Below are 11,975 nucleotides of genomic sequence, written 5' to 3' on the forward strand. Positions count from 1 at the left end.
TGCTGGCGACCACGATGGAGGTGGTGATGCTGGCGAGGGTGGTCATGGAGACGAGCGCGGTGGCGGAGGCAGTGGTGCTCACGACGGTGCTAATCATGGTGGCAGTGGTGACGGCCACGATGAGGCCCGAGGGCAGACGTCTCCGCCTTGTTCACAGGTGTATGCCCAGCTCTTGAAACGGAGCCTCGCACACAGTGCACCCTCCATTAATCTCTTTTGAGTGACCGAGCGTGTAATACTAATAATAATGACTAACATTGGCTGGGCAGCTCCTGTGGGTCAGGCTGTGTTTTGAGGACTCTGCGTGCATGATGTCATTCTATCTTCATGAACACCCGCTGAGGAGGGTTCTGTTTCCACCGCTCAGCAGGGAGGGGATGAGCTCTGGAGCCTAAATACCTGAGTTTGAGCCCTTACGGGCAGCACCCTGAGCCAGTTACTGAACTTCTTGGTCGGAGTTTCCCCATCTCCAGAAGGGGGATAATAACAGTATCGACCTCACCGGGCTGCTGTGGTGATTAACTGACAGACTAGGCAATGTGGGAGTGCTTAGCACAGGGCCTGGCTTCTGAGAAGGGCTCATTATGTGCTAGTTCTTATTGTATGTAGCCCCATGTTACAGATCAGGGCCCTCAGGCACAGAGATGTCTGGTCATGTGCCCCAAGTCACTCAGGGAGCGTGTAGTAGAGTCATGATTGGTACCCAGGCCTGTCTGAGCCAGGGCCCTTGGTCATGAGATATTACCTGCCCAAATCAGACTATCCTGGATTCGAGGCCATGTCCTGGCTGTGGGACTCTGGCAGTTAATCTCCTTTCTCGAGCCTCAGTTTTTCCACCTCTACAATGGGGATAGTGGTGGTGCCTGCCTCCTGGGGTGGTTGTGCGGATTAGATGAGTTCGTGCAGGTGAGGACAGAGCTTGGCACAAGTGCTCGGTTAACAACAGTGGTCGTGACCGCTCCCAACCGTGCTTCTGTGTGCCCGACACAGTGTGGGCTCTTAATGCCCTACCTCCTGCCCTCACTATAGCCCTTTGAGGGAGGAACTTGACCCCCGTTTCAGAAACAGCGTTAAGGCTCAGAGAGGGCACGCCCCTTGCCTAAGGCCACAGAACAGAGCTGCAGGGACTCAGAACTCAGTGCAGATTCCTCAGCTGCAGACTTGGCCTGGGTTCCAGGTTAGGGCTTCCATGACGGCCCCTCACTGAGTGTCCTTAGGTGGGCGGCTTTCTCTCTGGGCCTCAGCTTGTAAACTAGTGGCTGTCTTGGAAGGACCCTCCCCAACTCCTATTCTGGCTCCTGCAGCCTCAGGCAGGAAACCATTCCCTCCTCCCCCCTCTCCCCAGACTGGAGCCTGGCTTAGAGGTCCTGGAAGGTCATGGAGCTGGCGCCCCCACAGTCCTGCAAAGGCCAGCGGGGTCCAGTTACCTGCTGGGGGTGGGGAGGGATAGTGTCCGGGGGTCTTGATAGGTGAACCGTCTGCCCCACCAACAGATGAAGGAGCACGCTGAGAATTCCCATTCCCTGGGTCTCATTAAGCTCTAAGACTTACATAACTGCTGACTGGTAACCTGGGGAGGGCTTCTGCCTGCATTCCCCTTGCTGTCCTGGCTAGTCGGGGCTCCAAGGATGGCGCCCCGACTTGGAAGCAGGAGGTACCCTTTTTCATTCCCAGGTGGCAGCAGGTGCACCCCAGCTCCAGGTCACCCCAGAGGGCCCCACTGAAGGTTCAGGCTCCCGGCCCCCCTCCGCAAGCCAGGGTTGGGGGTGCTATTGGGCACGCAGGCCCAAGGTCCCTCCACCCTCTGCCGCCTTCTGCCAGCCCTGAAGAAGCGGGTGTTTAATTATCCGGTCACTCTATCCCTGCTTGGCCGGGCAGCTAAGCCCAAACATCTGGCCCCGGGGCCTGTGGCCAGGGTGAGTGGCCAGCCCCCACCTACTGCTGGCCCTGACCCTGGACACCTCCCACAGGACATCTGAGCCCGATCCTGTGCCTGCCAGCTTGCAACAAGCCCAAAACAGTAGCTGCAGAGGCCTAGCAAGCTTGACGCAGAGAAAACATTTGACAAAATTAACACCCATTCATGGTTTACAAACAGGCACACACACACACTCTGCAAAGTAGGAGCAGAGGGAACATCCTTAATCAGTTAAAGGGTGGAAAGGGGGACACAGACCTGTCGTTTCCCACAGGCGACATGACTGACCACATAGAAAACCGCAAGGAATCAAGCAGACAAATTTAGCATTAATGAGCATTTAGCTGGGACGCAGGGTCAATACTCTAAAACCATGTTCTCACAATTCCTTCCACCTCAGAAGTGTCACCCATGGATCAGAAGCCTCGACCTTCCCTGGGAGCTGGTTAGAAAAGCAGAATTTCAGGCTCCACCCAGACCCACCGGATGAGTATCTGCTTTTTAACAAGGTCAGGGGTTGGGGGTGCAGGTGGGGTGGTGGGTGCTGCCCAGGTCATTTGCATGTCTGTCCTCAAGCAGAACTAAAAATGAAGTGATGCAGAGGACAGAGTCTCTGAGGCCTTGAAAAGCTGGCCCCCTTCTGGGTCCCAGGTACACGCTTTCCTGCAAGGAGGGTGTTGGCTGTAGCCCCACAGCTTGAATGCTCTGGGGCCGGTAGCCGATCTGATGTGCCTCGTGGTTTTGGGGGTTCTTTTTTGGCCGCGCTGTGCGGCCGATGGGATCTAGGTCCCTGACCAGGGGTTGAACCCGACTGGAACCTGACCCCTGCACTGGAACCACCGGACCACCAGGGAAGTCCTGCACATCGTGATTTTTAATTTTGTGTTTTGCAATGGATGATTCTGTGATTTGAGGTCGATGGGACAAGGAAGCGTGCTCTGGGCGCTGGGAGCAGGGCCTCATGCAAAGTCCCACTTCCCTTCTAGGGTCCAGCGGCTGGATCCCTGGCTGTCCACCTGCAGGCAGGCTCCGTGATCCCCTACCTCTTGAGGGTCTGCCAGTGATTTTCCTGGTGCCCAGGGAGCATGACATTCAGTACCAAATGCAGGGAGGGCAGGGAGGGGGAAACCTTTTTTTTTTTTAAACGAGAAACCCTGCGTTTTCTTTCCTTTTTTTTTTTTTTTTAATATTTATTTATTTATTTGGCTGTGCCGGGTCCTAGATGCAGCATGCAGGATGTTTGTTGCAGCATGCGGACTCTTAGTTGCGGCATGCAGGATCTAGTTCCCTGGCCAGGGATCGAACCCAGGCCCCCTGCACTGGGAGCACAGAGTCTTACCCACTGGACAACCAGGGAAGTCCCACGTTTTCATTTTGTACTGGACACCCACAAATTTTATAACTGGTCCTGCTTGTATGCTTGGGGTTCCCCAGCTGGGGTGTAGCCAGAACTTCCTTGGAGATCACAGGCCCAGGTACACTTGGGGGTGGGGGGGGGGTGAGTGTGGAGTTAAGACCAAAGACTTTGGAATCAGATTCTGCCAGCTTTTAGCTTTAAGGTCTTTGGAAAGTAGAGGCCTTGACGGTCTCATCTGTAAAATGGAGAGAGACATGAACAGCTCCTATGTGATGACTAGGTCTCGAATTCAGAGCTATCTTAGAAAAAGGGCAGGGTTTTTCCTTTTTCCTTTTCTTTTTAATGTGAACTCAGAGGCTCAGAGGAGGAAAGGAACCCAATCAAGCTCACCTTGGAAATGCCTGTTTTGGTTTTTTTTACACAGCCTCATTGAGATGAAATTTACATGCCAATTTCAGCCTTTAAAAAAATTTTATTGACATATAGTTGATTTACAATGTGTTAATTTCAGGTATACAGCAAAGTGATTCAGTTATACGTATATATATGTATATATATAGTTAGAATATATATATATATATTCTTTTTTAGATCCTTTTCCATTATAGGTTATTACAAGACAGTGAGTATAGTTCCCTGTGCTGTACAGTAGGAACTTGTTGTTTATCCATTTTATATATAGTGGTGTCTGTATTTTAATCCCAAATTCCTAATTTATCCCTTCCCCCCCTTCCCCTTTGGGAACCATAAGTTTGTTTTCTAAGTCTGGGAGTCTGTTTCTGTTTTGTACATTAATTCATTTATATCATTTTTTTTTAGATTCCACATATAAGGGGTATCATATGATATTTGTCTTTCCCTGACTTACTTCACTTAGTATGATAATCTCTAGATTGATCCAAAATTCAGCCTTTTTACATGTACACATCGGTGACTTTTAACATATTCAGAGAATTGTGCAACATTCAGCACAATCTAATTTTAGAGCTTTTCCACCACCATCACCACCCCCAAAAAGAGAACCTGTACCCATGAGCAGTCACTCCCCATTTCCCCTGGCAAGCGCTAATCTTTCTTCCTCTGTGGATACTCAGGATTCTACCATAGATTGTCTTCTGTGACTGGCTCCGTGTTTTTGAGGTTCGTCTGTGACGTAGCGTGTGCCAGCACTTCCTTCCCTTTGATGGCCGAGTAATACTCTGTATGCATAGACCACATCTCTTTTATTTGGGTGGGGGGGGGGAGCTGTGCTGCGTGGCTTGTGGGATCTTAGTTCCCTGACCAGGGACTGAACCCGCACCCTCAGCAATGAAAGCGTGGAGTCCTGACTACTGGACCGCCAGGGAATTCCCTAGACCACCTTTGTCAGTGGTTTGACGTTTGTGTTGCTTCCACTCTTTGGCTGCTGTGGGCAGTGTTGCCGTGAACGTTTGTGTGGATGCGTGTTTTTATTTCCTGTGGGCACCTCCCCAGGAGCAGAATCGCCCGGCCACCTGGTAACTCCACAGTTAACGAATATTTTGAGGAAGTGCCAGGCGGTCTTCCAAAGCGGCTGCGCCGCGCTTTACATTCCAGCCGCCCCGTGGGAGGGCTCCGACGTCTCCACCTCCTCGCCAGCACAGGTTACTGTCTGTCTTCCCACCTCGGCCACTGCCTGGCTCTGAAAGCTTTTCGACCTTCCTGTCCATGCAGGTGCTCCAACACACACCCACACACTCACTCATGCTTACTCTGTCACACTCGCACCCACGTGCTCAGGCCCCCAGGTCCCGACGGCTGCAGGACACGCCTGCCGTGTAAGCGCGTAGACCTCGGACAGTCGAAGAGCTGGCCTGGATTCCAGTCCTCCCTCTGCCCGACCTGCCACCTGCCGTGTGAGCTCAGGCACGCACCTCGGCCGCTCTGGGCCACCTGCGTCCACCCCTGACGTGGGGAGGACCTAAAGGACCCCCTGCAGCGCCGCTGTCAGGACGTGCCACCCGGAGGGAGGTGCCCGAGGGGTGAGCGACTCCCCTCGTGTAGAGTGTTAGGGTTCTTCGTGTTATGAGTCCTGTAATGAAGTGCCTGGTTAGCAGCAGCGCGTCCACCCCCGGCGCTCCCTCCCGCCCTGCCCCTGGGCCGCTATCAGCGCCCAGCTAATCCCCAGCCGCCGCCGGGGAGTGCCCTCGGTGCCCCGCCCCACTCCTCCCCACGCCCCCGCCTCCGCCCCACCCCCGCCCAGCCGCCTCCAGCTTCTTTGGGCCACATTCTTGGCTTGACTGCTTGGGCTATTTCAGATTCACGGCTAAGGCTGCAGGAGGCCCTGCTGACGCCCCCCCCACCGCACCACCGTCTTATTGTCTCCAACAACCCCGACTCCAGGAAGCTAACCGGGATTGCCGGGGACAGGGGCCCATGTCCCCAGGTCTCTGGATTGAAGTTAGATTGAAAGGGTCCTTGGGCGCCTTTCCACACAGGCTGCCTCCAGCCCCCCACCCCCCCACCCCCTGCCAGGCGACACCTTGGCGGCCACAGCAGGGGCCCTGGGGGGTGCGGGGGCCAGGGAGAGAGTGACACATGATCCAGCCCTGAGTTGTAGCCTGTCTCTGGGCCGGCGGCCAAGGAGGGCACGGAGAGGAAAAGAGAGTGTTTGCAAACAGAGCAGCTGCCAGGAAGGGCTGGGATGAGAGGGGGAAGGTGTGAAGGTGAGGGGGGCCCAGGGGGTGGCTGGCAGCTGCGCCTGCGCCTCATCTTCCCCCTGCTACACACACACAGACACACACACACACATGCACACACACATGCACCCCCCCCACCCCCCACACACAGCACACCCCACCACACACACACACACACACACACCCCACACCACACGCAGGCTCAAGGCTTCACAGACACACAAATGTGGAGCCAGCGACTGCGCACCGTGAGAGGCACTCACTTCCATTCTCTGCCCTCACACGCACGGCCACACGGTTACGGGCGCCGATGCTCGTAGATGCACGACACCCACACACTCGCGTCACCCTCATAGGGTGAGACACAGTCAAAGCCTCATGTCTCCCCCCACACACACACCATTATTTGCACACACGCATGAGCTCAGATGCTCATGGACCCAGAAATACACACACAAGTTCCTACCCACCTACAGGCAGCCAGACCCTGCCCAGCTCTCGTGTTTAACCCTCTCCTTCTCACACACATCTGTGCAGAGTACGTGCAAACAAGGCCGACCCACTCACTTCCAGGCACACTCACAAATGCACATGCGGAGCCAGCATCTTGCAGGACCGCCCCGTGGGACCACCGTCTGCCATTCTTTCTGCCTCTCTGTGTCTCTCTTTTCCTCTGTCTCTCTCTCCCTTCCTCCTTCTCTGTCTCTGGCTCTCCTCCACGCTCCAGGGTGTGCATACGCGCACACACATGCACACACGCCGGCCTTCTCTTTCCCAGGCTGACAGACCGACAGTATCACAGGGACCTAAGTGCCAGATGGACTTTATTTGCAGCAAGCATTTGGGGAGGGAAAGAAGACAAATCACGTTACCAAGGGGGCGTGGGCACAGCACGTGGGAAGGAAGAAAGGGGGCAGAGGGAGTTGGGCAGGGAGTGGAAGCTGGCAAGACACAGAAGACGAGGGCAGGAAGACAGGCGTACGCGGAGGGAGGTGGTGCGGACCCAGGTGGGCCCGTCTACTCAACAGGCACCTGTGGGCCACCTGCACGGGGCAGGGCAGCCCTGCTACGTGGGATCCAGCGGAGAGCAGGACAGGCTGAGATCCCGGGCCTCTGGGAGCCCGCGTTCCAGCAGGACACACAGAATACCCATGACGAATACATAGACCCGACGCCTGGAAGGGCGGGAGTGTCACAGAGGAAGGGAAAGCAGAGCAGTGTAGGGGGCTGGGAGTGCCGTGTGGTGGGGGGCGGCCTGGCTCAGTGAGGTTGGCGGGAGGCGAAGCGGGTGCCAAGGCCAGGGGAAGATGGAGCGGGTGTGGGCAGACACGGGGGTGTTCTCGGGGACCCCCCGCCACCACGGCAGCAGACAGACGGCCAACGTGGGAAATAAGGACAGAAGGGGGGAAGTCATGAGACAGAGACCAGCCGACAGCAGAGCAGCCACAGCCACCCGTGAGTGAGGGGGAGATGGCAGGATGGGGGCGCGGGTTCCCTTCCGGAGCCTCCCCAGGCGGGGCTGGGCCCAGGCCGCCCCCGCCCGTCTCACGCCAGGTCCCCCTCATCCCCTTCGTCCGCCTGGGGCACCTCCTCAGCCTCCCCCTCCCGCTGCCGCCAGGGCTGGCCCAGGTAGTCCCGGACGGAGCTCACGGGGCTCCTCCTTCGGGGGTGAGGGTCCAGCAGGCCCCACAGGAGAGTGTCCGCCACGGGCGTCAGGCCGAACCAGGGCCGAGGACGGTCCCGGGGCTGGCCCGAGGCCTGCCAGATGACGAAGTCCTCGTAGAAGGGGTCGGCCTCGGCCAGGGGCTGGTCCCAGGGGAAGTAGCCAGTGAGAAGGCAGAAGAGCAGCACGCCCAGCGCCCACGCGTCCAGGGCGGGCTGGATGGGCAGGCCCTCGGGGAGGGGCGGCGGGCCGCAGAGCTCGGGGGCCGTGTAGGGGATGGGCGGCCCGGCCAGGCGCAGCAGGGTCCCGCGGGGCCGCGTGTGGCCGAAGTCGGTCAGCTTGACCCTCCGGCAGGCTGGGTCGCACACCAGGACGTTCTCCGGCTTGAGGTCCCGGTACACCAGGCCGAGGGAGTGGATGTGCTCCAGGGCCGAGGCCAGCTGGGCCACACAGCGCTGGGCTGCCGGCTGCGGAAGGCCCACCTGTGGGGGACAGGCGTCAGGGTCCACCGCCTGCCCGGCCGGCCAGAAGGCAACGGAGCCGTAGCGCTTGTCCTCGGCCCCAGGGAGCGGGCCCGTGGGGCGGAGGACCTCAAATAGGTTGGCCCTGGTGAGGCCTTATGTGAGCCCGGCGGGGCCTGGCGTGAGCCCGTGAGGCTCGGTGAACCTCAGTAGGGTGCAGTGTTGGCTCTGTGGCGGCCGGGAACTCCACAGAGGCCTCACGGTTCCACGAGACCTGCGGGCCCAGTGGGGCCTCTGCAGGGCTACCTGAGTCACGACGCAGTGAAAGTGATTCCTGAGGCCCGGGTTGGGCAGGGATGTCCACGTGAGACCCCTGAGCCCTGGGAGGCCGACCCACCTTGGGCTGGATGAGGGCGATGAGGTCCCCGTGCAGGACAGGCTCGGTCAGGAAGCTGTAGGAGTCGGCGGACTCCACGCCAATGCCGTAGGCCTCCACGATGGCCGAGTGCGAGCCCAGGGAGAGGCCCACACAGAACTCGTACAGGAAGCCGCGGAGGGTGGTGGAGGCCTTCGGGAGCTGCTTCAGGGCCAGGGCTGTGCCTGGGGGAGCAGGGGCGGGGGTGGGAGGTGCACGTGCCTAGGGCCAGCCCTGCTGCCCCTCGGCCTGCACTGCCTCCCATGTGCCCCCCCCCACCGCCTCCTCCAACTCCTGCCCCCTGCCAGGCCTGCCGTAAAATAGCGTGGCCACCGAAACGCCACCTGTGGTGGTGGTGGTGGTGGTGGTGATGACAGCATTTAGTGAGTTTCTACTCTGCTGTCTTGGAGCAAGCAGGACGGTATCATGAAAACTGAACTTGGAACCTCCAGAGACCTTATTGGGCCCCTTGTTCCAGCAAACCCATGCCAGAAAGCCATGTTTGCGGCAACTGGGGGAAAAGACACCCTGTACTGGGTATTAGGCCCCACTAAGGAATTATTGTGAATTTTACCACACGCAGAAACAACTTCCTAGAATGTAAGCTCCCAGAGGGCAGAAACTCTGGTTTCTTCAGATTTCTTTATTTTTTTTCCTTTTCCATTACGGTCCTTAAAAAACTAAAAACAGAGTTACCATATGATCCTGCAGTCCCACTCCTAGGCATATATACCAGGAGAGAACTCTAATTCGAAAAGATACATGCACCCCAATATATATAGCAGCACTATTTGTAACAGCCAAGACATGGAAGCAACCTAAATGTCCATCAACAGATGGATGAATCGATAAAGATATGGGGGGGGAGTGTGTGTATACACACAATGGAATGTTACTCAGCCATAAAAAAGAATGAAATGATGCCATTTGCAGCAACGTAGATGGACCTAGAGATGATCATACTAAGTGAAGTCAGTCAGACACAGAAAAGCAAATATCATATGATTTCTTCTACTTTTGAGTCACCAGCTGCCAGGGCCCAACCTTGCCCACCAAGAGGCCATGTGTGATGGGGGCAGGTCGTGTCCTTACCTAAAATGCTAACCATTCTCCTCCCCTTCCCCAGCTGGGTGCAGCAGTGTCCATTCTGTGCGTGGGCAACGCCCTGAGTTCCCACCGTCGAGCACATGCCGCCTTCAAGTTTGAGGATCTGTTCTCCCCACCGTGCCGTGAGCCTCTCAGGGGCAGCTACAACTCCATGCCCCGGCACCGCCCAGCCCCGGGGGGAGGGCATCCTGCAGGCCTCAAGGTGCGCGTCACAGGAAGCACAGGTGGGCGAGGCCCTTACAAAGCCTCTGCTCCCCCTCATCGCTCAGCTCATGCCTCCAAGTTCTGTGACGACCCAGGTCTGCATCTCTTTGCATCTTTCTCTGTCATGGGCTGACTTGTGTCCTCACCCCACCGACGTGCCCCCGCAAAATTCATATGCTAAAGTTCTCACCCTCAGCGTCACGGAATATGACTGTATTTGGAGATAGGGTTTTTGTTTTGTTTTTTGGCCAAGCCACACGGCGTGGGCTTGCGGGATCTTAGCTCCCCAACCAGGCATTGAACCCAGGCCCACAGCAATGAAAGCACAGATTCCTAACCACTGAACTGCCAGGGAGTTCCCTGGAGATAGGGTCTCAAAAGAGGTAAAATGAGATCATTTGGGTGGTCCTTAGTCCTGTATGACTGGTGTCCTTATAAGAGAAGGAAATTTGGATACAGACGTGCACACAGAGGAGACGGTGTGAGGATGCAGGGAGAAGATGGACGTCTGCGACCCAAGGAGAGAGGCCTCAGGAGAAACCAGCCATGCCGGCCCTTTGATCTCCGAGGCCCGCCTCCAGACCTGTGAGCCCCCCAGCCTGTGGCACTGTGTTATGACAACCACAGGAAACTAACACACCCTCTCCCCATGCGTGCTGGGAGCTCCCTGAAGGCCGGGCTGGCTTAGCTCCGGGGCTGGACAGGGCAGAGCCCCCCAGTCTCCTTAGAAGGTGGTGACCGGATCGGGGTGGGGAGCGGGTCCTGCACACCCACCGTGTGCGGGCCTTGCTAACGCCTGGCAGGCGGCTCAGCTCGGCATCGCCCCCACAGTGACCACGAAGCCGGCCACATGCGAGGGCCACGGGGTGGGGGGGGGCTCTGTGTTCCTCCCCGCTGTCCCCAGCAACTAGAGCCACGGACATCTCCCCGGAGAATCACAGTTCTCTCAGAGAAGGAATCGTCACCCCCATGTTCAGAGGAGGAGGCTGAGGTTCAGAGAGGGTAGGAGACTTACCAAGAACACACAGCCTGGAAGGGGCAGAGGCAGGATGGGATTGAGGTTTACAGACTCCCCAGCCTCGGCCAGCTTCCGCCTGGGCCCACACCCCTGCCCGCCGCCTCTGTTCCCGGGCCCCAGTACCTTTCTGACGGTGGGTGACCAGCAGGACCCGGCCAAAGCGGCCCTGGCCCAGGGGACGCACTTGCTGGTAGAGCTCGTCCACCTCGGCTCGGACCAGGGTCTGGGCGCTCAGCGCCATCATGTCCTCCAGCGTCAGGGCCGCCTCCTGGCCCTGCCGCAGCTCCTCTGCCGTGAGGCCCCCCAGGTCCTCCTCAGTGCCGTTCTCCGCAGCCCCCATCTCCACCTGTTTCTCCTCTGACGGTTTCCCGCGCATCTCTGCAAGGGCCGAAGAGAGGGTGCCCGGGACTCAGGTCCTGCCAGAGCAGGGGCCAAGGGAGGAGGGGCTCGGGTCCTGGACTCCTGGGTCTGAGGAGGAGGGTGGACGCTCCCGGGCTCGGGCCGTGGTGACTCAGTTTCCCTCGTTATCCGAGGCGTCTGTGGAGCCGGGAGACCCGTGGCTGGTTGGGGTGAGGTCAAGCCTGAGGCCACGCTGTCCCTTGCCCCGCCCCCACATCCCTGCGCCACCTGATGGCCTGAGGATGAAAGATGAACCAGATAACTCGAGACACCCCCCCACCTTGTTTCCAAAGCAAACAGACTTGGGCCCTGGGGGTGGATGAGCAGCCTCAGTCTCCTAGGAGCAAACAGGTGCTCTCTGCCCCCAGGGCCTGCGGAGGGCGGGCTGCGCGCACCGGGTCCTGGGTGGGCGCAAGCACTTGGGATTGCTCGCCGCGTCGCCAGGCCCTCAGGTGGGGTCTCACAGCCCCAGCCCCACCTCCCGCCGATCCAGGAGGCCCGACATCCAGCCGACCCCTCTCCCAGGACCTCATACAACTCGCACATCTTGGGACCCCCCCAGCCCCGGACTCTGTGTCCCTGACACTCAACCACTCTACTGTCTCAAGCTCTGCAACGAGCCCCTGGTCCTCTGAGGACCCAGGACTCTGACCACCTGCGTAGCTCCACTCTCAGGCACTGCCCACCTCAGGCCGTTTGACCCTTACCGCCTCCTGACCCAGGCTCCAGCCTCCAGACCTCACCTTCTCCAAGGCTTGCTTGACCCTTCGGCTGCC

At 58.1% G+C, this 11,975-nt stretch overlaps 1 protein-coding gene across 1 annotated transcript; it reads right to left on the reverse strand.

The window, feature by feature from the left end:
• Positions 1-7,477: 7,477 nt before the first annotated feature.
• On the reverse strand, positions 7,478-11,176 carry SBK2 (SH3 domain binding kinase family member 2). Its single transcript, XM_057710931.1, has 3 exons — positions 10,924-11,176; positions 8,454-8,656; positions 7,478-8,077 (listed from the first exon to the last, which is right to left on the reverse strand). The coding sequence occupies exons 1-3, from the start codon at positions 11,174-11,176 to the stop codon at positions 7,478-7,480; spliced, it is 1,056 nt and encodes a 351-aa protein (XP_057566914.1).
• Between the last annotated feature and the right edge of the window lie 799 nt (positions 11,177-11,975).

Source organism: Hippopotamus amphibius, chromosome 16 (genome assembly GCF_030028045.1).
Source record: "Hippopotamus amphibius kiboko isolate mHipAmp2 chromosome 16, mHipAmp2.hap2, whole genome shotgun sequence".
Taxonomy (NCBI): domain Eukaryota; kingdom Metazoa; phylum Chordata; class Mammalia; order Artiodactyla; family Hippopotamidae; genus Hippopotamus; species Hippopotamus amphibius.

What these genes read in the sequence shown, in the direction of transcription:
- SBK2 (XM_057710931.1), bottom strand. Translation starts at nt 11,176, where the DNA reads ATGCGCGGGAAACCGTCAGAGGAGAAACAGGTGGAGATGGGGGCTGCG. An exon ending in GGTCACCCACCGTCAGAAAG is followed by an intron (nt 8,657 to 10,923) that starts GTACTGGGGCCC and finishes CTGCTCCCCCAG; the next exon opens with GCACAGCCCTGGCCCTGAAG. An exon ending in TCGCCCTCATCCAGCCCAAG is followed by an intron (nt 8,078 to 8,453) that starts GTGGGTCGGCCT and finishes TGTCCCCCACAG; the next exon opens with GTGGGCCTTCCGCAGCCGGC.